The 25338-nt window shown below is 37.4% G+C and overlaps 2 protein-coding genes and 1 long non-coding RNA gene across 5 annotated transcripts; 1 reads left to right on the forward strand and 2 right to left on the reverse strand.

Moving 5' to 3' along the window:
* The first annotated feature begins 409 nt into the window (after positions 1-409).
* LOC121243456 (5'-nucleotidase domain-containing protein 4-like) lies at positions 410-9573 on the forward strand. Of its 2 annotated transcripts, XM_041141573.1 has the most exons (18): positions 726-864; positions 1228-1311; positions 1970-2286; positions 2540-2617; positions 2714-2934; positions 3099-3191; positions 3315-3398; positions 3717-3833; positions 4366-4471; positions 4569-4631; positions 4780-4833; positions 4957-5014; positions 5228-5304; positions 8453-8523; positions 8601-8661; positions 8752-8811; positions 8900-8962; positions 9097-9573. In XM_041141573.1, exons 3-18 carry the CDS (start codon positions 1999-2001, stop codon positions 9217-9219), a joined length of 1617 nt encoding a protein of 538 aa, XP_040997507.1. In that variant the 5' UTR covers positions 726-864; positions 1228-1311; positions 1970-1998; the 3' UTR covers positions 9220-9573. The 2 variants fall into 2 exon arrangements, with proteins under 2 accessions (XP_040997506.1, XP_040997507.1); XM_041141572.1 differs by lacking the exon at positions 1228-1311 and having other exon boundaries at positions 410-864.
* Positions 5335-8533, reverse strand: LOC121243457. Its single transcript, XR_005936142.1, has 2 exons — positions 8398-8533; positions 5335-5454 (listed from the first exon to the last, which is right to left on the reverse strand). It is a non-coding gene; the product is annotated as an uncharacterized LOC121243457 (long non-coding RNA).
* Positions 9574-20552: 10979 nt separating the features above from the next.
* LOC121243056 (probable rRNA-processing protein EBP2 homolog) lies at positions 20553-23621 on the reverse strand. Of its 2 annotated transcripts, none has more exons than XM_041141116.1 (2): positions 23428-23621; positions 20553-21639 (listed from the first exon to the last, which is right to left on the reverse strand). In XM_041141116.1, the coding sequence occupies exon 2, from the start codon at positions 21628-21630 to the stop codon at positions 20731-20733; it is 900 nt and encodes a 299-aa protein (XP_040997050.1). In that variant the 5' UTR covers positions 21631-21639; positions 23428-23621; the 3' UTR covers positions 20553-20730. The 2 variants fall into 2 exon arrangements, with proteins under 2 accessions (XP_040997050.1, XP_040997051.1); XM_041141117.1 differs by having other exon boundaries at positions 23386-23621.
* Positions 23622-25338: the final 1717 nt, after the last annotated feature.

Raw genomic sequence — 25338 nt, forward strand, 5'->3', positions numbered from 1 at the left:
TATATGAGATTATGAAAATAGAATTAATTAAAAAATAAAAATTAATTATAAAAATATAAAAATAAAAAATAATAATATTTTATTATTATAGAGAGTGTGATGACTAATCTAATATAAATTTTAAATTTTAAATGATTAGTTAAAAATAAAAAAATTACATATTCTTTAAAATTTAAAGAATAAAATAATCAATCTAATATCAATGCTCTGACCAGTGTAAACGTGAAACGTGACTAAACCAAAATGGAAGAGAAAAAGGACACAAATTACAAATTTAAACCGGACACAAGATCCCTCCACCTGTGGCGCAACTTATGGACGACAGCTGCGCACACACAATCCGACGTGGCACAGCAACCTAATCCAAACCCAAACCAAACCAGAAATAATATTTTGCCGTTTCTTTTCCAAACGTTTTCCCGCTGAGAGTGAGGAGTCGAATAATTAATGGCACTTTATTATTCTGGGAAATAGATTCCTCCACCACAACATGGATTATCCAATTCCAGCCGGGGAATAATACTAATCCACGGACATGTTCTCCCGCTGTTGTATTCGCTCTCGTAACTACACACGTTGCATACATACGTGATATGTTCTTCGACCCTGCAACTTCTTCTTGCAAACGTTGTTCATGGCCAAGTTGTATTAATCAAACCCCAAACGCAGTAGCATCGCTTCGGGAACCCGATTCCTCTCCTTTCTCTCCACCACTTCCAAAATGCCTATTTAATTCCACCATGCGAATCCCAAAGAAGCCCGTTTCCTTTTGTCTATCGCTCTTCTCCCCTGAATTTTCTACTCCTCCGCTCTCTTCCTGGATTCCTCTTCGGTCAGGAAAACGAAGAGGATTTCGCAACACAGGTTCGTTTCCTTACTTGGGTCTTGCTCCATTTTGCTTCATAACTGTCCTGCTTTGAAAAGTATTTGATTTTGTTTAGTTGAAAATTATGGGTTCATTCTGGTGAGGCGAGGCTGAAAGTTATTATTCGTTTACGGTTCTATCAATGTCTTTCAGTGTATTTTCTATTGTCGGTAAACTTAGTGTTTCTTTGGTGAAATTGATGTTCGTCGAACTTTGGTGAAAGTTTTGGAGTTACGAGGAGGGATGGTCTAGAATAGGAGGTTGTGGAGTGTAAAGATTGGAACCAGTTTTTTTATTAGTTGGGAGATTGTTTTGAGAGCGAAAAGATTGTTTGGTCTTTAATTGAGGAATTGGATTTTTAGGTGTTTCTCGGAGCGTAGCTTGGAGGATTCCTAGAGTTGGAACTTAGCGTGGTGCACTTTGTGCTCTTTTGATTCGAAACACAGGTAAGATCTTAAGGTTTTATTTTGAGAGAAAATGTTGTTTTTGTCTTGTTTAAAATTTTCATATAAGATAGCAACGTCTGTGAATTTGGCCGAATGGGTTGGATGAGAAGCTGCGGGAATGAGGATTTTGACCTTTGGATTACATCAGGCTGACCTGCCCGCTTGCTTCAAGGGAAAGTGTGAACGAAATTAATTAGTTCTGTTGTATGATGGATTATCGAGCATGTTTCCACAAATGTGATTGTTTCTGTTTGTATATTTGTTGGTATAATATAAAACACGCCCTATGAATAAATAACCAGAAATAAGTTGTTTGTTTTTGTATGGGTTGTTTTAGAGTGTGCATTTGATTCAATTAAAAATCACACAATAAAATCTCAAGTGAGAAATCATATAGAATGAAATTGACACCAAATTTGAAGTTGTGTGAACGTGAGACATTTGACTATACATGTCCTTTTGGGCAAACATATTCTGGGTTTTTTTATGCAAGAACTCGTAATTTTATGTGCGAAGACAATATACATGATAATAATTAATATGTATAGTTGCATTGTGCAGCCTGGACTCGTTCTAATTTAGTGCTATCATTCTCAATCACCATCAAAAGCTAACCTTTATTTTTTCCTCCTCTCCTCTCCCCGCTAAATACTATCAGGAGCAAGTCAATTGCATGCAAGTTATCCAATGGACGAGAGCCTCGGGACTATTGTAGGCGACAAATCATCAAATTTTCATGTGTCTATCGGTGATGGTGGTCATAAACCATGTATATGGTCATCACCTGAAGGAGGACGTAAGATTGATATAGGAAAGCATATCTTTTGCAACAGATCATTAAATATGAAGAATATTGTTGCTGTTGGGTTTGATATGGATTACACTTTGGCACAATACAAGCCTGAGACTTTCGAATCCCTTGCTTATGAAGGCACAATTAAAAAATTGGTGCATGATTTGGGATACCCGTGTGAGGTTTGTCTATTTTCTCATGTATGCTTACTGTTCTAGGAAGATTACAGCGTTGCATAATAAATTATGCAAAATAACCTAGGTAATATGTGTTTCAGTTGATCTAGCATGTCATTCTTAGGTTTGATGTGTTATTTCTATTACTTTTATGCTCGTATAGCGCTGATTTCAGTGTACTTTATTTATTGCATTATATGTAGTTTTTATTCTGAAAATTCCAATGTGTTGGTTTATCGAGTAAAATGATCCTATGTAGTTGCTGGATTGGTCGTTTGATTGGAAGTACATGGTGAGAGGTCTGGTGCTTGATAAAAAGAGAGGCAACATCTTGAAGGTTAATCCTTGCCTTTGGCTTAGGTTGCTGTTTTGCTCTTTCTTGTTTCAATCTCATGGATAAAGTGTTTGATTAATTATTTTGTGCTTTATACAGATGGATCGCCATAAGTATGTGAAAGTTGCCTACCATGGATTCAAGGAGTTGTCAAAGGAAGAAAAAGTGGGGACCTATGGGAATACTTTGATACGGGATTCTTTTGATGAACCTGACTATGCTCTCATTGATACCCTTTTTTCACTAGCGGAAGCCTACTTGTTTGCTCAACTGGTTGACTTTCGGGATAATAATCCTGGAAAGGTTCCAGAGGGTGTTGAGTAAGAATATTCCTTTCTTCTTCTTCTTCTTCTTCGTCCTGTTTTTCTCTTATGGCTTCTTGAAGAGCCCTTTTTCTCTTACAACTAACTGTATGCGATCACTAATTTGAGCTGGCACTCCATAGAACGCTGCTATCTCAATGTTCTATAATTTTTTTTCCCAGTTACTCTCGCATGTACAAAGATGTGCGAGCTGCAGTTGATTTGTGCCACCGTGATGGAACTTTAAAGCAAATGGTTGCAAAAGATCCTAAACAGTAAGGAAGGAAACTGTATTTAATATCATAGTGAAGGGTGTTCTTATGTTTTTTATTTACAATTGCTGAGTTAAGTTATTGGAAGCTTAAATTTCACTCATTTTTTCGTTTATTCCCTACTAGCTATATCAACGAAGATACTTCAATCGTGCCCATGCTCAAAATGCTCAGAGATTCTGGTCGTTCCACATTCTTGGTGACAAACAGGTATTATTGCTTCTCTTAATCCTGTCTTCAAATATCAATCTAGAACTATATCACTGTTGACATGTGTTTTATTGAGTTATGCTTGAAGTTGACGAAGCTAAAAATTCCTACAACATAGAAATGATAGGAAAAAAAACTTATAGGGCTATACCAACGTTAAAATAGTTATAGAATTTGCTTCTACATTGCAAGCTATTTGTAGGTTCTATCCTTTCCTTTCTGATGTATAAGATATTAAATTTACATGAAGTATGAAAGTTTCTTTTTCTTTTTTGTAAGAAGTGACAAGATGAAGAATATTGATTATATCTCTTGCAGTTTATGGGACTACACGAACATTGTGATGAATTTCCTCTGTGAATCCCGCACAATGAATGGTAGTAACAAATGCAATTTTGACTGGCTTCAATACTTCGACGTTGTAATTACTGGCAGGTATATAGCCTGTAGTCTCCGCATTCTCTTTAGATTGTAATATAACAATTTTTAAAAATTTATGTGACAATCAGTAGTTCATCATAAATTTGCTTTAGCTTTCTTCTCTGTTTTCCCCCTTTTTTGGGAGAGGCCAAAAGATCTCTCCGTTCAAATGTATTTCTCTGCATTCTTGAAAGTTGTCATTTAGTTGGAGTAGAATTGACGGTTATTAATTTAAGTTTTAAGTGAAAGAAAACATTGGGTAGTGAAGTTACTTCATGTTTTTTACTTGTAGTGAAACCGACTAACTACACCAAAAAACTAGTGCTGGGATATTTAACTGGATTTAAACAAATTTGTTTAAAATAGAAGTTGTTCCTTTTCAGAGATCTGATGGAGTTTGGATTTGATTTATTAAGATTTTATGTTAAGATGAAAATGTGTTTATGATTAAAAAAGCTCATTTTATTTATATTAAATATACCAATAAGCTTTGTTTATTTGCTTTGTACTTTCACGCCTAACCTGAGAGAGGCAATTGTCCATATAGTGCAAAACCAGGCTTCTTCCATGAGGACAATCGTGCAAATCTATTTGAAGTTGAACCTGAGTCTGGGATGCTACTTAATACTGATAATGGCTCTCCTATGCCTCAGGTCAATATATATTGTTGTCAGTTCTTGTCTTGCATATCCTACCACTATATGGTGTGCGTTTTTCCTTTATTAATTCAGTTTATGATTTATTTACAAGGTGGGTAGTACTTCACTAAGATTATCATTGAAGGGGCAGAATAAGACGTGCAGAGTTTTCCAGGTACTTTGATTGAGATATTTTGCTCGATACTATTCTGTGTAAAAGCTGTTTATGTTATAATAACATGAACTTAAACCAGATTTATGGTTTGCTTTTTTCTTTGCTTTGAAAATCTGAATAAATGTTGATGATAGCTGATATGTTTCAGGGTGGCAGTGTTGGTCATCTGCATAAACTGCTCTCAATTGAGTCAAGTTCACAGGTGAACTATCCTGTTGAACATAGGTGGCGAGAGGAAACTTTGTTGCACTTACATGCTAACTTGTCCGTTATTTGATTATTGTATGTTTAGGTACTTAATTCAAATATATTTTACTTTTTGCAGGTTCTCTATGTTGGGGATCATATCTATGGAGATATTTTACGCAGCAAAAAGGTTCTCGGTATGATTTGTTCTTATATTACTTCCCATTAGTTATTTGATTTCCCTCTTGTATTTTCAATTCATATCTTGCACCATGTCCTGGATGGATATCAAATGAGGTTTCCATGGTGTATCAAGGTATCTATGGTGTATATATGAAGTTTCTGAAACGACAAATCTTTTTTTTATATTATGTATAATGGTTTGGCTGTGGTATTTGTCTTGTGAGCAGGTTGGAGAACAATGCTTGTTGTTCCAGAACTTGAGAGAGAGGTTGAACTTCTTTGGGAATTAAGGGATACCCGCAAGGTGTTTATAGATTTAATTTTAATATTTTACGCCAGTGCTTTTATAGGAGTTTAATTCTTAATAAAAAAATTAAAGTGAGATGGCCAATTAAGTATGCTTATAAAATAGTTCTTACTGGGGGTGGGAACAAAAGCTTGTCTTAAAAACCACCTTGCTCTTTTTTTTCTTTTTTTTTTGAAATGAAACTGATCTTGTTAATAAAAGGAGCTTACAACATCTCTCTTACTACAATTGAGTAAATGCATGAAGGACACTCTTCAATAATGTATAAGTCGTCAGAGCATATTAGAGCAGCCTGGGCCAGTTGGTGAGCTGCCATATTTGCCTCTCGATTTGCATGAGACACTGTCCATGAAGCACAAGAGTCCATGATCTGTCTAGCATCCTCAATCAACAACCCTCCTAAGCTCCAATTAGAGTTCTGCATCTGCAACAGGTCAACAACTTGCTTTGAATCTCCTTCTAACCAAACCTGCTTCAGGCCCAACTCCTTGCAGAAAACAGTTGCCAACATAAGACCACGAGCTTCAGCATCAAAAGGACTGCCTCTCAGGTTCCTCAAAGCTTGAAGGGTGCCAATTACTTGGCCCTGATGATCCCTATAATCACACCAACACCAATTTTACCCTCAACTACCTTCACTGCAGCATCCCAATTTACTTTAAAGGTCCCCTCTGTTGGTTTTGTCCACTTGTGAATCACCTGAGCCATCTGATTAGGGACTTGATGACCAGCTTGATTTGATTCTTTGAAGTTTGCTAACTCTGCTCTGGCCTTCTGAACTATAACAACAGGATGCTTGAAACTTTTTCCATGTGATACCTCATTCCTTCTAGTCCAAATCCCTCTCAGTGTAACAACCACTTCCTCCAGCTCATCACTAGTAAGGTGATTAACTGAGTCCAGATGTTGATGAAAAGCTCACTCTGACAAGTCATCTTTTGCACTTTTTTGCAACTTTGATTCCACACGTCCCTAGCAGCTGCACAACCCCAAAGCACATGACCCGAGGTCACAGGTTCTTGCCTGCAGATGAAACACAAACTATCTTCAATAATCTTTCTTCTTTTCAGATTAGCAAGGGTGGGAAGGGCTTCACTACAAGCTTTCCAGAGAAACATCTTAACAGCAGGAGCCACCTTCATTTTCCATAACACCTTCAACCCTCCTTGTTCTCCTGATCTGCTTGAAGATTCCCCTTCCAACTCAGTCTCCAAGCCTCTGTGAAGATGATACCCGCTTCTTACTGAAAACTGGCCAGTATTAGTATAACTCCATACCATTTTATCTGCTCTCCCCCCAAGACTGATAGGAATGGATTTAATGGCCTCAATCTCCTGCATGGAGAAAATCTCTTGAAGGAGGTCCTCCTTCCATTGCTTCAGATCAGAGTCAATCAGATCATTAACTGTTTCACATCTACACCCTTCAACTTGAGAGGAGGTAATATGATATGATGGGAGATTTGGAACCCTTCTATCTGACCAGATGTGCCCGCTTTGGCCATTCCCTACCCTCCACATGAGACCCTTCTTAAGCAAAGACAGACCTGCCTACAAACTTCTTCAAGCAAAAGATGGCCCTGGCCCTAGTTTAGCATCCAACAAGTCCACCTTGCTAAAATACATTTGCTTGAACACCTTGGCAACCAGAGAGGATGGATCCTGCAATATTCTCCAGCTAGTTGAAACTTCTGAAGTCCCTGAAACCAAGCCCCCAGATTCTTTTGAATGACTAAGTTGTTTCCAGTTCACCCACCTGATTTTTGAGGTATCTTCATTATGGCCCCACCAAAATTTCTTAAGCAGCTTGTTGAGTCTTTTAGTAATAGAGGTAGGCAAGAGAAAGATCCACATTGAATAGGTTGGAATAGCCTAGAGGACAGCTTTAAGGAGAACTTCTTTACCTGCTGCTGAGAGGAACTTAGTTTTTCAGTTGGCCACCCTAGCCCAGGTTCTATCTATGAGAGAATGAAAAGCTGCAATTTCAGCCCTACCCACAACTGCAGGCAATCCCAAATACTTTTCAAAATTGCAGTATCTGTTTTTGTGCCTCTACCTAGTGTTCTTGCTAAAAAAGACAGATGACTTGTCCTTGTTCAATACTTGACCCGAGGCCTGTTCATATGATTCAAGGATATTGAGAACTCTAGTCAACTCTTCAGTGCTAGCTTGGCAAAAGAGCAGACTATCATCTGCAAAAAAGATGTGATTGACACTGGTAGGGCCTCTCCCAATTGGGACACTAGTAATGTCACCACACTACTCAGCTATATGCAACAGAGATGATAAGGCCTCAGCACAAAGGATGAAAATGTAGGGGGGATAAGGGGTCACCTTGTCTAAGGCCCCTGGAGGGATAAAATTTCTGTTGAGGCTCACCATTAACCAGAATGGAATAGGAAACTGAGTTTAGACAGTTTTGAATGAGGGACACCCAATTCTGTTGAAACCCACCTTCTTCATCACTGCCTCTATAAAGCTCCATTTTGCCCTATCATAGGCCTTGCTCATATCCATTTTTAGGGCAATAAATCCTTTCCTCCCGTTCATTATTGAGGTCATAGAGTGGCGCACCTCAAAAGCCACCAGTGTTGTCAGAAATAAGCCTCCCAGGCACAAAGGCACTTTGGTTCAAGGAGATTATGTCAGGTAGGATAACTTTCAGCCTATTAGCTAGTGTTTTGGACACTATTTTGTAAATGACATTACCAAGGCTGATAGGTCTGTACTCAGCCACTCTCTTTGGATTCTTAACCTTAGGAATGAGTGAGACGAAGGTGTCATTTACCTCTTTGAGAGAACCACCATGATTAAGCACCTGTAGGACAAAATTGCATACGTCTCCACCCACCACCTCCCAATGCTTCTGATAGAATTGAGCTGGAAATCCATCAGGACCAGGAGATCCCAAGGGATTCATTTGAAACACAGCTGCTTTAATTTCTTCCTTTGTGAATTGCTTCATAAGGCTAGTGTTCATCTCAATCGAAATCTTGGGAACCAGAGCACTCAGACAATCCTCAAAATTAGTAGGCAAAGAGGTAGTAAAGAGATTAGAAAATGAACCTGTGAAAACAGCACCAATATCCACCTTGCTCTTTAGTATTTACAGGAAATATGTTGTAATTGACATTAGTTATATGCAGGAACTACGACTAATGCGAAATCAGCGTGACAACATTGAAGACCAAATACATCGTTTGAAGTGGTCTCTCAAGTAACTATCTATCTGGACAGCATATCTTGTCCACCAATTTTTTTAGCAGTTCTATTTAATGGATTTCCTTTTTTCAGGTTTGAAGATGTCAATGTTAATGAGAAACAGAAATTATCTTCTGCACTCAATGAGTTGGAGGTTTGGCTTATCTATAATGCTATAATGTCTTAGCCAGCTTTTGAATGCTGTTGTGTGAAACTTATTGTTTTTCGGTTCTTCATTTGATAGTCTCAGAGGGAGCCTGTCAGATTAACTCATCAACTGGCTCAACGGGAATGTCACCAAAAGGTAGCAAGCTTTTATTGTATAATGTATTTTGAACTACTTTATGTATATGTAATCTGTTTTGTGTTTTTATGCTTGCCAATAATTACAGTTTCATAAAGTTTGGGGACAGCTTATGAAGACTGGTTATCAGAACTCACGCTTTGCACATCAGGTAAGTTTACGCCACCTTTTATCGGGTGTTTAGACAACTATTTTGCAAAACCTTTCTTATAATTGCAAGGCCATAGCATAAGGCTCATGTGATATACAAATCTTGGTTTTCTCTTTTGTTTTTTTGCATGACAGGTTGAGAGATTTGCCTGCCTCTACACAGGCCAAGTGTCCAACTTAAGCCTGTACTCCCCAGACAAATACTATAGACCAAGTGAAGATTTCATGCCCCATGAATTTGATATCATTCCCATGTGAAGGATATTTGCACCCTGCAATTGGTTTTATAGCACATTTTCGCTGAACCTTTTAATTATGTCTTTAGAAAGCCATGAATAGTTTTATATTCTGGAAAAAAGTGGGGAGCTTACCGAAGATCCTTTTTCACTTTTCCTCTTTCTCCATCCTTGTTTTCTTTGATGATTTGCTTCCATGTAATTCTGTAAATGTATCGCGTAGGAGTCAGTACAATCACATCCGATGTAGATCGTCTCAATAATTAATCATGCTAGTTGTGATTTTAGTACTAAAGCTATAGGTGAGATTTCTTGCATTGTAAGGAAACGCAAGTTGGGAATTGACAATACTTAAATAAAGGTATACTAGTGTAGAGCTTTTCTACCTATATGACATGAATGAATGGAATCTTTCGGTTGTTTGGGATGGAAATGGTTACTGACAACCAAGAAGTGCTACGGCCACATATAAATCTTACAAAATACGTTTGGCGTTGCTTCTGTAAGACGGTAAATCTACTTTATAACAAAAAAATATTTCATAACGTAAAATATCAAATAACGTCAGTTTTTAAGTTTGTTTTTTTAAGATCATGTGTGAACCATGTGTAGCAACTTGTGTAAGAGGTGTTTGGTCTCGATTGCTCGAAGTCTCGAGATCAATACAAATATTCAATTTCCTTTTTTATTGGATGGTCTATTTGAAGAGAGAGATTTGATACAATACTATTAAGTATACTTGACCTATGGTATTTGAAAATTTAACAGACGTGGGATTATATGACATGTTTATCTTTCTCTTAAATGAATCATCCAAATAAGACAACAAATTTTGAAGTGTGATATCATTCTTATTTTTTAACGGTAGACTCTACTTTTTTTCAAAATGAGAATGTGAGACTTGCATACCTTAAGATTATATCTAATATTATTACTCAAAAGATATACTTATTTTAAAACAAAAATTCTATACAATCGTGTTGCGTCCCCACTATGGCATCGACGCCCACGTGGCAAAATGAAAACGGCGTCGTTTGACATAAACCGTATAGAAATTAGGGATTAGTAATTTGCTAGATTAATCCCAAACTAATCTAACAAATACATGTAACGCCCACGTTACATGTTAAATGGATTAATAATATTAACATGAGTTTGTGTTAATGTTACTTGGGTTAATAACTGTTAACATGTATTAAGTAATACAATGTTAACTTTACAATGTTAATCCCAAACTAATCTAACAAATACATCTAATGTTAATAACGTGGATTAACATTAATATTCTAATAACAGTTAATAACATTAAATGGATTAAATGTATTCTAGTAATTTGACGGGTTAAAGGGATAACATGGACGGGTTAAATGCATTTGTCATTTTTCATCGGCGTCGTTTTGTTAGAAATTAGGGATTAGTAATTTGACGGGTTGGGGAAGTTTGGGTATTTCGGTTTTTCATCAAACGTTGAGGTTATTGTAATTTTTCGGGACTGAAATTTATGTTATTGCATGTGTACATTGTCCTTGTACATGGGCTACAAAGCTGACCTACTTTTACTGATTGGTTAGAACTGTGTTAGAGTGAGACAGAGTTTTGAAAGGAATGTGGCTTTAGAAGACAATGATCTACTGCAAAATTAGCTTTTTCAGAGTGCTTTTTTGTGCCATCAATCTCGTATTAGCTCTAGAGATCCTGAGTTACTTTTGTATCCTATAGTATATGAAGTTGTCACTTTAGAATCATAAGTCCATGCCCTTAACTTTAAATTATCTTGAGAGTTAATAATGATTCAACTTTAAATTATCTTTTAGATAAAATTTGGGTTTAAGGAAACTATTTATATTTGGATATAGATCACAAACTTTAATTTGGGAAATAAACCAGCTGCTTTCAAGCGTGCAATTTATATCGAAAAACAGTGTACATAGCAAACTTTTTTTTCTTTTTTTTGTGCTTATTTTTTTAAATATATTTTGTTTCTATTTTTACTTTTAAGCATGCTCTCTGCAATGGTCATTGGTGTTGCACTAGTTAAATATGTCCACGCATGCACATACATATCCTCCTTAGCTGGTGTATTCTTTCGTCAGCTTTCATGCATTCCCCTTTTCTCTTGTGCTTTTATCTCTATGAATATGAAATAACCATTGGCATCTGTTATAAACATGAGATAAAAGGTTGATGTAGATAGCTAAATATTATTAGTGCAAGCACAGGAATGTGTCTCTCAATGTAGAAATTTGTCCAATATTGCATGGACAGTCCACTTGGGATAAATTTGATTCTAGATTTCACGACCAACTTGTCCTCCTTGGGGGTTCATGCCTAGGTCAGTGGATCTTTGGGCCTTATTTGGTTGAAGTGAACTGGTGGATCACGTGGATTTTGGGATAGCATGTTTATGTGGATGCTTGTTAAAACCTGCATTCAATGGAGCAGATTATAACATTCTTATAAATGCTTTATGATTGTATGTTCCTGATCTAATTGATCACATACATCTATCATATCATTAACTTGATTCATGCACCCATTAATATTATTTTCAACAAATTTCTCTGTCATGGAAATTGTAATAACTTGGAGGATGGCTTTATAAAAAGAAATCTCCCACTTATCCTAATGCGTAGAATTGATTTAAAGCAAAGTTCCATATTAAGAATTGCAAGATACTCTTATATGAGTTGGAAGTTTTTTAGTACTTATTATGAGTGGATGATTCTTTACTTTTATAATTGAAAATGATTTCCTTGCTCAAAGAAATTAAAAGAGTTTGTTGCTATGATTATTTATCTAATCATCCTAGTTATTTTAGGCAATTTCTCAGGTGTGAGTAGTAAGTGTCTTATTCTGCGGGTACTTGCAAGCTGCATACTTAAGAAATGAATTGCATTTCTAGTTCCGGGGTTCATAATGTTAATAAGTTTTTTTTTTTTTTTTTGAGTTTTTATCTCATCCTCTGTATTTTCTAGACAAGTTATTTTCCAATTTGCATATATGCATCTACAAATATTTTCTCAATTGAGATCTAGAGATGAAGTTTATCATTAAACCGTGTTTGTTGTCATTATTGGATGAGTTTCTTAGTGCAGTCTGCTACTTGTCATTTTAGACTACGTCTTACCTTTTATTGTCCTAACAAATTGACATCGATTTCTAATTTGCTTTATTAATTTACCTCAATGTCTAATTTGCTTTATTATGCCTACATACAAACACCATGCAACGTGTACGACATCGGCCAACTCCTTCTGCTCCTGCCCAATCAGTGTTCCATAATGCTCGGGTTCAACAACTATACACTGAAAATTTTTCCAAGCGCACTCTCATTATTGAGCTTGAGGTCAATCTAGGTGAGCTTCAAGAGACTATACTGCCACATATCTTTCGGTCTCGCCAGTGGGTATCATTAACCACTAGTCTCCCTCCTCTGTTTATGGAGTTGGTCTGGGAGTTTTACTCCAACATTCATGCCATCTCACCCAATAGTTCCTTTGACGTCACTCTCCAGAACATCCAAATCCGAGTCAGTTCGGGCATGTTAGTTGATTTGCTTAATGCCCCTCATGTTACCGAGGCCCCATATCTATATGTCAGCACCTTTAGTCCTAGCAACCCTGCTACCTACACCTGCTTGTGTGGATATGAGGTGGCTTGGGATGGTCGAACATCCATTTCTACTAATAAGTTCTCCCCTGACTATCTCATTCTTAGTAGGGTCGTCCTTACTAACTTTTACCCAACCAATCATCACAGTAATGTCCACCATGATAGAGCCACCTTGCTTTATGCACTGATCAATGATGTTCCTATCAATCTGGGAAGTCATATTTGCAAGGTCATTTTAGAGGCTCATCAGTCCAACAAAATTCAGATGGGATTGCCTTTTGCGAGTCTTGTCACTTGCATTACTCTATTTCACTCTGTTCCTATTTCAAAGACAGAGCCTAGAATCCCTCTGAAGGCTCCAATTGGTCGTCAGACCATTCAGCTCATTCGTGCACACATTCACCTATTCCCTTTTGATGATGAGGATCCTGCACCCAGTTCACAACCTTTCCGTACAACGCCATTGGATTCTCAGCCATCTAGCTCAAGACCATCCACCCTTGGTGCTTGATTGTTTGAGTTACATCCAAACTCGTCTTGACCACATCGATAGTCATTTTGATCATATCGTTGCTAGTCTTGAGCACATCGATACTCAGCTCGATAATTTGGAAGGCCATCTACACCGCATTGAGGATCATCATACTTGCATTGATAGTGTGTATGCTCGTGTAGATGGCTTACATACTCATCTTGAGCGCATGGATACTTGATGTGAGAGTCTGGTATATCGGTTCATTATTATGGGTGGTCAATTTGATATGCTCCAAAACACGGTCCTACGACGCTTGAATGAAATGGAGGAAACTTTACTAATAAGCGATTCTGAGGATGATGGGCATGCGAGTAACGTTAGGCACGCTACGCAACCTCCTACAAATGCTGGTCATTGATCCTTTTATTTATTTATCTATCACAGGATATAGGTGGGTGGGATATGTTGTAAAGGAAAAACATGAAATTTCCTGGGGCACACATGATTTTCTTGATTAATTGTATTAAGTAATAAATTGTACAGGTCCTAAAAATTGTATTTTATCAAACTCAAGTAATGAATTGTACAGTATAATGAAAATTTTCTTGCTGACTTCCATGCCTATCATGTCCTTCTCATGTCTATACTTGTTCTTCCTTTTGCTTGTTCAATTCAGTATCCCACCCTAGTTTGTTTCCTCCCCAAGTCTAGTGCAAGTAACTGAAGATGTGTTAAGTCCCAGATTTGGGTAAGGAAATTTATATCATTTTACCTTGTATTGATATGTTACATATAAATTTTGGTAATTTATGTCCAGGAATTTTTTTGTCTCTTTGTAAGGGTTTTTTTGGGTTTGAAATAAGATATTCAGATAAGATGGAGAACATCTTTGTTATTCTTTATGCACAATGTTCACGCTCAGCGTATAAACTTTCCAACCACGAATTCTCATGCAAGTTGTAAGTGGTAATTAACTGATCCCAACGTTGCTCAAACTCTTTAACGGTTTGGGTGTCAACACACATTTCATCAAAGGATTTTTCATCCCACTTTTGTAGGATCCATAGGAGCCAAACTTCTTGAAGACTTTCTTCAGTATATGCCATAGGCAAAATCTATGTTGACTTTTTGGAAAAACAATAGCAATTACATTTTTCATCTCTTTGTCCTGATCAGTGATAATAGCTTTCGGAACTACACCATCCATACAAAGCAACCACGTCTGGAATAACCACACAAAGGTCTCGGTATCCTCACTGGAAATCAAGCTTGCTCCCAACAAAATTGACTGCCCATGGTGGTTTACACCAAAGAATTGTGCAAATGGCATCCCATATCTATTTGTTAGGTACGTGGTGTCAAATGTGACCACATCACTGAAATATTGGTAGGCTGCTCTACTACGGGGGTCTGTCAAAAAAACATTCTTTAACCTCCTGTTATCATCTAAATCCATTAAGGTAGAGAACTTAGGATTTTTGTATTGCATCCATAAAAAGTACTCTTGAAGCGCTCCAACACCACTTGAGCCAAGTCTTAGATGTTTTGCCTTGTCGATGTAGTTACAACAATCATTTTCCAAGAACGAAAGGTTTTCAAATCCACCCGCGCCCACAACAAGAGATCTGAAACTCTTATTCATTCTGATGCCAGCCAAATCATTTGCATCTAAGACCCTTTTATGGTATCACTGACTTCTCTATTACATCGAAAGAAGCGGGATTTCTTTGGACTGATGTCGTGATTATGAATATTATGAACTGTAGTTAACTGAAATTTTTCCTCAGATTTTAAGGCATTAATCTTTGTCTTACATTCTGTCTTTCCTGTCGGACGTGGATTGGCAATAGTAAAAGTCCTATTTCGGGCCTTCCCACCGTGGGCACAAGCAAGTGAATTAAACTCCATCCTCGACTTTGGCTCTTCAATCATAACATCATCATCCATCTGCACATTCTGAGATGTCTCAGCACTGCCATCCTCAGTTTTCCGTAGATTTAGTCTATCCTCATTACTTTCTTCAACTCTAGAGGATGTACATGACACTTTAGTTTTCTCACCATCGGGTCTATTATCCTCTGAATCAACTGGTCTGCTTGTAGCAGAGCTTGTATTGATGAGAAGAATCAGAGGTTCCATGTCATGTTGAAATGGGTAATAAGCATTTTGCCAAAAAAAAAAAAAAAAAAATCATGAAAATAAGCCGACTTATTAAAAATTAATATTAACATGTTTTCACCACCTGTATGTTGAATGGATATTGGTTGCCAACTGGATATGGCAGAAAAGTCGGTGACCACACAGACACTGGTCTATAATAACCAAACATATAATTTGGGATGTTTGGACAAGTTGATGGTATGTCCTAACAAGAAAGAGAGATTAAGTTATTTATGTATTTTGAAAATAAATATAACTCAACAAATTCCAACTCAATTTTGATATATTAAATGATGTAACATACCGCAGATATGGGATTTGAGGTAGATGTTGTTAGTGTAGATGGTTGTTCTTTCTCGTTTCCCATATTGAGAGGGAGACAAATGCATTGTCAATATATCTCTTAAGAATTTCTATTAAAGAGAGAATCATTGTTGGCAAAATTATTCTTAATAAGGGCTTAGTAATGGAGTTAATCATGCAAGCTATAAATATCTTATTCTCGGGGACTTTTGCTAGTGGCCATGTCCCACTAAAATATGTCACAAATATGGAAAAGGTCTCAATAATTGGAATAAGTAGTGTATGTTATATTGTATAAAAAAAACATTTACTTTATGTCTTTCTTGTTGGTATCAAATGAAGTCGAGTGGTGTAGGTTATTTGGAAAAACTGCAGGTTAACCTCATGCTGCTTGTGTATTCTATGCCTTTCATTACGATATGAAATGAAGTCATGCATGGATAGAAGTCTGAGGATGTCTTTCATTGCACTGGTCTAAAACTTATCCACATTATACAAGCTTGCAGCAAGCTTTTGCTCATAATAGTGGTCCTTTTATCGAACTTATCATAAATCCAACCAAAAAATATCAGATTATATACACACCCAAAATAAATCATGACAAGTGGTATTGTTGCAAAATCTATACCAGGATCATGTATATCTTCTTCTACTCCATGCAAAGCAATACTCTTTGTACTATGAAAGGCATATATGGGTGGGAAGTAGTTAATCTTGTAGATTTTAGAACACAGTGGAGTTTGTGGTTCTCTGTATTGGAAGATTCAGTGGCGTCGCAAGTTTTACTTAACATAGTTTAAAACAGATAAGAGTTTGTAAAGCAATGGCAGTAATATTGCCCTTCATGCTTGTATATGATGAAGGTATGCAAAGCAGTTTTAGTTAACTACTTGTATATCTTGCAAGTAGGGGTGGGCTCCGACTCCGACGGAGTCGGAGTTGTCATTTCCGACCTCCGACTCCGACAAAAGTCGGAGCCGAATTTCCCCTCTGACTCCGACTCTGAATGTAGTCGGAGTCCGATTCCGATCGGAGGTCGGAGCTCCGAACTCCGATCGAAACTTCGAACGGAGGTCGGAGCTCCGACCTTCGATCGGAACTCCGACTGAAGTTCGGAGGGAGTTCCGAACGGAGGTCGGAGCTTCGACTCCGAACAAAATTTTTGAACTCAATTTCGGAAATTTTGTTCTTTTTTTATTATTATTTAAATTTTATTGTTCAATTTCGTTTCAGATAGTGAGCAACATATATATTTTTTTTAAAAGTGAACGATCTACAAATATTTGGTTTATTCAAGAGTTTTCAATAATTTAAATATTCGTTCTGATTTTGTTACTGAATTTTGATTATATCTTTAATTTGTTTTATGTCCGCCTGAAATTTAGCATTAAAAATGCTCATGACTCATGAGTTGAAAATTACATAAATTTAAAATTTTATAAAAAAGAATGATGGTACGAATGTAGTGTGCTATGATACACATGTAGCAGACGTTCTGTATGGAAGTCCATGTGTCAGTCGTAAAAGACACTCTCTGGCCAGTGGTAATAAACATCTTTCTCATCTCCTCCTTGTCCTTCGCATGCCTCTTCATACAATCTCGCATCATTGTATACCGTGATGGAATGGGAAATCGTGGCTCAACAAAATTTAGAAACTTTCGAAAGCCTCTTTTCTCGACTGTGGTAAATGGCATCTCATCAGTAATTATCATCTCTGCAAGCATGTCCCTCAACATCTTCTCACTGTATTGAGGGATGACCAATTTCTTAGTCTGTGTACCATCAGTGGCTGTAGAAGTTTGGTAACTGAGGTTGGTCTGATCAGTGGCTTGCAATCCCTTTGCTATCTTATATTGTTGACAACCATTTAGATGTGCTATTAACACACTGGTACCTTGCTTCTTCAAATGGCATCCACAAAGTGATCCACAGTAATGACATCTTGCTACTGGGTTCGCAATTTCACCAGGAATTTTGGTGAAATGCTCTCATGTCCACGACCTCTTTTTAGAAGGTCGTGGTGGTTGATCTTGCTCAATGGGCATCTCCTCCTCTTTGTTGAACATATCCTCATCCTCTATATCAACTGGGAGTGGGAGTCGACTACTCGCACAAGATGTAGCTGCTCTAGATGTAGCTGCCCTAGATGTGGCTCTAGGGGTGGAAGTACCCAACGGTGTAGGAGTTGTAGCATTAGCATTCGCCACATCCCCTTGTGGACGATCATCTCCACTATGTCTAGGATCCATATCACAATCAATGAAGCTGAAAAAATTAAATTAGAAGCAAAAAATTAGTTTAAAAATAAACTAGGCTATTGTATTATACAATAGGACATGTATTATTGTATCATAATATATTATTGTATCGATGTATTATTACATCGAGGTTCGGTTGACTTGCGCTCGACTCAGCGGAACCCATCCAGAGAGGTTCGCTCGACGTGCGCTCGACGTGACGCTCGACGTGACGCTCGAGCAGAACCCATCCAGATAGGTTCGCTCGATGTGCGCTCGACGTGGCGCTCGAGCAGAATCCATCTAGAGAGGTTCGCTCGACGTGCGCTCGACGTGGCGCTCGAACCAATGTTCAATACAACGTGCGCTCGACTTGCGCTCGACACCTCGCTCGAGCGCAAGTCTGCAATACAATGTAAAATTCAGGGTTTTGAGCGCCGTGTTGGGACTATATTGAATATTCAATACAACCAATTCACAAGAATCACAACTGCTGGCTCCAATTCATAAGAGACGTGCTTGAATTAAATTTAGGGCTCATAAATTTAGGGCTCACCGTAGGTGGAAGCTGAACAGAGGAGCAACGAGGAACGGCGGCACGGAGGAGCAACGACGAACGGCGGCACGGAGGAGCAACGACGAACGGCGGCACGCTGGCACTGGGACGGAAGACGCGAGAGAGAAGGGATGGTTCAGTCACTGGGACGGGAGACGCGAGAGAGAAGGGAGAAGGAAGAAGAAGAACTGAAGAAGGAAGAAGAAGAACCGAAGAACTGAAGAAGAAGGGGGGAACGTATGAAGGAAGTCTTCTTTAGGAAGACATATGAAACGACACCGTTCCATATTAAGTGGAACGGTGTCGTTCAATAATTGTTTTTTAAATCTAGCTGTAAAATGACGTCGTTTTACAGCTGGGTTTAAAAAAAAAATTCGGAGTCGGAGTCGGAGCTACAAGGAGCTCCGACTCCGACTCCGACTCCGACTCCGAATGACTATTCGGAGCTACTCCGAATTCTGACAACTCTGACTCCATCGGAGCGAAGGTCGGACGGAGTCGGAATTCTCAGAATTTTGCACACCCCTACTTGCAAGTATAACAGAGTATCCAACATGAACGTATTCTAGTTCTACTTTTCTGTGAGATCATTTATATGATATTTGTGCATGCATTATCGATCCAACCTATCTCAACTCTTCTATTAACAACTCCTACGTTTGATAATGAAACACTCGGTAGATAGACAACCCAGAAGTTGTTATGCTATATCAAAATGGAAAAGGTCCCAGTGAAAGTTTCCATAGGCATAACACAACTCAATATAGCATGCTCATAGCCTCATAGAAGATCAAACCTAATAAATTTCACTGAGATGATGGCCTGACCTGGATCCACCCACGAACTCTGCAGTGCTTGTGTTCACGAAACCACTACGGCGACCACAGACCTCTCTCTCACCCACGATTCCTCGACTCAGAGATTTGTAGGCTGTGACGACGGGTAAAAAAACAACGGGACGACGACCCAAAGATGCACGACGGTGACGAAAGCTTCCTTAAGCAAGCTCCCTCTCTAGTTTCACTTTGAAGCTTGGTTTCGCTCTACAGCAAGACGACGGCTACCACAACTATGGGACGACGACCCAAAGACGCACGACAGTGACGAAAGCTTCCTCAACCAAGCCGAAAGCTTCCTCAACCTTGCTCCGTAGTTGGTTTCTCTAAAGCTTGGTTTCGTACCTTGAGCAAGCTTCCTCGGTAAGCTATAGACAAAACAATTTCTCTTATTTTTCTTGTTTTTTTTAATAATATTATCCGCTGATGTGGCAATATCAGCAGGTGCCGCGGTGGAAATAATTATCGTTTATCCCTAGACTTATTGATTTTAAAATGTGTAGAACACACCATCTACATTATTTATTCTAAATTTTTTCTATTTAATATATGTGCATATGAACTATATAAAAGTATGAGTATTGCTACTATGCTGCTCCAGTTATATCATTCACTTTGCTCCATTGATGTGGCACCACGTGGCTTAAATTCCCTTCTATCTCTTTTATATTCAAAACAATACAAAAAGAAGAAAATTAAAATCCTAAATTTCCTCTATCCATTTTATGTTGGTATTTTTAATTTCTTTTTATAAGCCACATGACATCAAATGAAGGTGCCACGTGAGTGGTATAATTAACTCGATATAATAGCATTTCTCTAAAGATATTTACAAAAAACTCAAAATGGGTGTATCAAAATTTGTAGATTTATAAGAAATAATATGGATGTTAAAATCAAGTAATTCCTTTATAGCTTCGAACACGTTCAAAAAATAAATCAACCTAACGAATGTAAGCTCGAACTCATTCAAATAACAAAATAAAGGAGCACGAACTCGACTTGTTTACACCACTGCATAACACGAACTAAGGAAGACTTGATGACACCGCTATAAGGAAAAACACTAACAATTGGTAAGATTGTTGTCAGGCTTCAAACTTAGTACAAGATGTGTGTGACTAAACATATGGCCATGATTTAAGAAAATGACTTCAATCAATGATTACCAGAATAAGAGAACACTTGAAGAAGACATGCAATTAGAACAAAGTGTCAAAACTTAACGTTTACATATCAATTTAGAATCAGCAGCAAAGCTCAGTAGGCTACAACAAGCCCCTCATGAAAAAAATTGAAATCCTTAAACAACGATTTGCTGCCCAACAAAAAGCGCATATCAAGGGTATTTACTACCTCTTCCTTTTCTTATCTCCAGTTGCATTGCCTCTACTGAAACCTCTTATATCATTAGTGGTATCAGCTGTGTTCTGCTTTTTCATACCTTTCCTCCCTCCAGATCCAAACCTCGAATTTTTAGATTCCCTTTTCTTTTGTATCTTCCCCTTTCCACCGACTTGTCTTGCCTTCCGTCCCTTCCCTCCAGAACGATCTCCTGGAGCCACGCCGGGTCTCTTCTTATCCGACCTCTCAAAGACTTTTCCATCTTCAAAGGCTAAATCCATCTCAGCATCTTTTTCACTCCCAGCAAACCCAGTCTGCTGCCTCTGCTTCCTCCACTTCTTAACAGACTCTATGTCCTCCTTTTTCTGCTTAGCTCTCTCTTTCAGCTTTTGTGCTTGAATCTGTTTAGAGAGTCTCTTTGCCTCCCTGGCCTTCCTTCTCTCCTCAGCCTCCTCAATCCTATTCTTTTCTGCCAAAAGCCGGCCTTTGACTTTCTCCATATGGAAATCTGTCTTCACCATCTCAGCATAATAGTCGGAAGGCCTGAGAAAAGGGAGCCCCATCGACTGAAGCTTTTCAAAGGCTTGCCTAGTTCCTTCCAATGCTTGTGTATAGAAAGCAAGCTCCCGTGCTAGGTCATCATTCACATCCACGTCTTGCTCTTGATTAATATCAATAGAGAGCTTGTGTATCCATCCCACATTTTCAGGCCAGCTAATATCTCCAAGTTTATCAAGGAGACCGTCTCGGTTGTATATGGAGTTCTTCGCGGGTTCAGTCAATCTCACATCTTCATCTCCTTCTGACTCCGATTCAGATTGAGGTGTTTCCTCACTGTGATCTTCCAAGTTATCATCTTCCAGTCTATTCTCGTCAGAAACAATAGGTTCTTTATTGAGTACCCCCATTCAACTATCCTACCAAAAATCAAAAGAAGAGCAACCATGTGAGCAGGAGAAAGTATTTTGTACAATGTTTATTTAAGAAAGAAACAAGATATGAAAAGGAGTCAAGTTATAATCGGAGATCATGGATTCAAGGGTGTAATCAGATCATCATAAAGGCTGAATAAAATAATTGTTTCCCCACATTGACCCCCCACTTTTTTTTCCTCTCAAAATAAAAGAATCAAACAATTAGTTGAAATGCTCCCAAAGATCCAGTTAAGGAATCCTATATACTTACCAAACACCAAAAAGTATAGAACTGTGACAGTTTTTTCCCAATGAGTTGTTATAATATCTTAACACCAAAAAGGCATTCATCAGACAATGGCAATGTCTGCACTGTAAGCATATATGTCGGGAACACACAATTAAAATTATATTAAAGGAAAAAAAAAAGGAATGAAAATGATTTAACACTAAAATTATGATAGCTCCAATGGCAAAGTTTTCAATAATGAAAATGGGTGTGCCAAATAACCATGTCAAAGAGAGATTAAACGGGATTACAATTTATACACAACCACTCCGATAGTCTTCAGGACTCCCCCTATTTTAAATCCCTACCCTGAGGTTAGACACCGCTAACTGTCATCAGTCAGGGTAGCAAGCTAGAAAACTAAAACTAAAAGTGAGATATGCAATGATGAACAGAAACAACAAGATAGCAGAACAGTCATGGAAAAGAAATGATGGAGATTGGGAATACAACTGATAACTTGCAGTTTAGCAACAAATTCATATACACTTTTTTCCTTCTTTTATTTTTTTTTTATTTTTATTTTTTTTTTCCGGTGAAACAAATTCATAAACATGATCCTCTCAATGCGGTACAAAGAATCGAGTCATGCAGGAAGGCTTGTGCACTGGATTTATAATTGGAGGTTGAGTCCGAACTCAATCAGACTCTGAAAATCTGCTCTTCTCCACTTTGACTCCACGAGAACCACACGGAGTTGGTACAGACTAACAGAGGTCAGATTTGGGCCTGACCTTACATTAACATTACCCTTGAACAAATTGTCGGGCATAAGAGTGATAATTTTTCCTGAAATTAAAACTCAGCGTCTTTGTTACATAGCATTAACATTTCCCTTGAATAGATTTGAATTCTTATATAAGAAAGAAAATCTCAGAAAGAAAAAAGAAATAGGATTACCAACACAAGAAGAAATCTAAGATAGGAGATGTTAACCACTAAAATTGCAGAAAATATCCAATAAAGCAATAATCTGCTCGAGTAAATTGGAGGGATCATAAATATAGCCCCATTATGCAACACCCGTTAAACAAATTTTAATTCAATTATCTGTGTGTGTGTGAAAAACCAATTAAAAACTGAGAAACATGCAATTATATATTGAGAGTCTCCTTATTAGCAGTAAAGGCAGAAACGTAGCTAGCTGGGTCCTAGATCTTGGCTTTGGTTTTGAATCAAAGCAAAAGGCACAAACTAATCCATGTTGATCTAGGAAAGCTTTTATTTTGTTTTCATTTTTACTGCCACGGTACTGATCTTTAAACGGATTGCTCTTTACAATTTAAAGGTTCATAAACCAATCAAAGCTAGGGTAGTTTAAAATGAAAGAAGGTTCATGCATCTTCCATGAAATCGATCGATGGTGGTGAGTCTGGTGACTAATCAGAATTTAACATCAATTTGTGTATATGGTAACAATATGGGATAAAGATTTTACTAAACTTGCAGAATCTACTAACATAAATTAAAGGAAAGACTCTTTGACATTCTCATGTTCTTACAGGCACGGCGAGATGGGAGGTGCAACGGCGCTGTTTCCTGTGTTTCTGAGGGGGCGACGGCGAGAGGGAGGGGGCGACGGCGAGATGTGCAACGGCGTGAGACAGAGACGAGAGGGCAGAGAGGCAGAGGCCAGAGGGCAGAGAGTGAGGCAGAGAGGCAGAAGAGAGGGGCTCGGGTGAGGAATGAGGATTCAGAAGAGAGGGGCTAGGGTTTATTCGTTCGAGTCTTGGAGAGGAAACGGCGCCGTTTCCTGATGGTTTGGGATTTTTTTTTTTTTTTTAAATGATCATTAATTTTTTTTTCCCTTATGGTTTGGGAAATTGATCATTATAAATATTTGTAATACATTTAATACTATTACTATATTTTATAAAAAAAATACTATTAGTATATAGTAAATTAGTATACTTATAATTATTTTGTTGTATTATATTATCAAGATTTTTTTTTTCAGTATTTGCAATATTATGTTTTTTTATTGGTGTAGCCAGAATTTGAGTATTCCTTTGATTGTACTTGATGGCTTCAAAAGGGGGATATTCTTCATAAATAATTTGGTTATTTTCTCCTTTAATCCATTGATTAGTAGTCCTGTTTATGGTAGATAATTGGTTTGATTTATATATCTCAAACCATGTAAAGAAAGGAATTGATCTGTATTTTCTCTAAATCTTCGTAATATCTTTCTTGAATATAATCTCTTTCTAGTTTTGTAAAGGTTGAGAAAAATGTTATTCTTTTGTGACTATTTTCTTTTTTCATATAATCTTGTTTGAGATATTCTTTGTTAATTTTAAATTCTTCTTTATTCAGGGTATATATTTGGGCATCATCTCCAACTACTTGAGAATACGTTGGAGAAGAGGGTTCTTTTTCAGGATTTTGAGAGGTAGATGCTCTATCAGGATTCCTAATAGCATATACTGGTGTATCAATAATGTTTCCAGGAATGATCCCTCGAATCTGGGTGTCAAGATTTTGGGATCTAGTATCAAAAGATCTGGTGTCAAAATTTTGAGATTTATTTCTAGAAATTGATGTAAGAATAGATCTGGGTGTATGATAACTAGAAGGTGCTGGAGAGGAATAATGTGAAAAAGATCTTCTGAAAGGCTGAAAAGCTATTTGAACCGTCTCATCCGTTTTTTGATCTATATATTCGAGATTATCTTTAGAATTCGAAATACTAAATCATTTTCAAGAAATGATTATGGTAGCCAACGTCTATAAAAGTAACAGAAAAACTGATCATCAGGTAGCACACATTATTGTTACAGGATTTACTGGCCAACTAAAGGGTTGGTGGGATCATTATCTTTCATATGATGAAAGGTCACGTATATTAACAGCCTATAAATATGATGAAAATATGCAAATAATTAAAACGGAAAATGATTTACCCCTAGAAGATGCTGTCAATACATTAATATATGCATTAACTAAACACTTTGTAGGTGATCCCGTTCAATTTAAAGAAAGAACTAGTGATTTATTGATTAATCTTAAATGCCCTCAATTATCTGATTTCCGTTGGTATAAAGATGTATTTCTAACTAAAGTTATGATCAGAAATGATTGTCAACAGCCATACTGGAAGGAAAAGTTCATAGCCGGACTTCCATATTACTTCGCCCAAAAGGTACGAGAATCATTATTAAGATCAGACGGTACTATTGATTTTCATAATCTTACATATGGTGATATAATAAGTAAGATTAATAGAACTGGATTAACTATGTGCAATGATTTAAGATTAAAAAATCAAATGGAGAAAGAAAAGAAATTTGCTAGAAAAGAATTAGGTACTTTTTGTGAACAATTTGGTTACACTCCTTTAGCCCCCTCAAGAAGACACAAAAAGGGAAAAAGAGTTTATAACAATTATTCTAATAAAAAACGAAAATACAGAA

This window comes from Juglans microcarpa x Juglans regia, chromosome 8D (assembly GCF_004785595.1).
Source record: "Juglans microcarpa x Juglans regia isolate MS1-56 chromosome 8D, Jm3101_v1.0, whole genome shotgun sequence".
Lineage (NCBI taxonomy): Eukaryota > Viridiplantae > Streptophyta > Magnoliopsida > Fagales > Juglandaceae > Juglans > Juglans microcarpa x Juglans regia.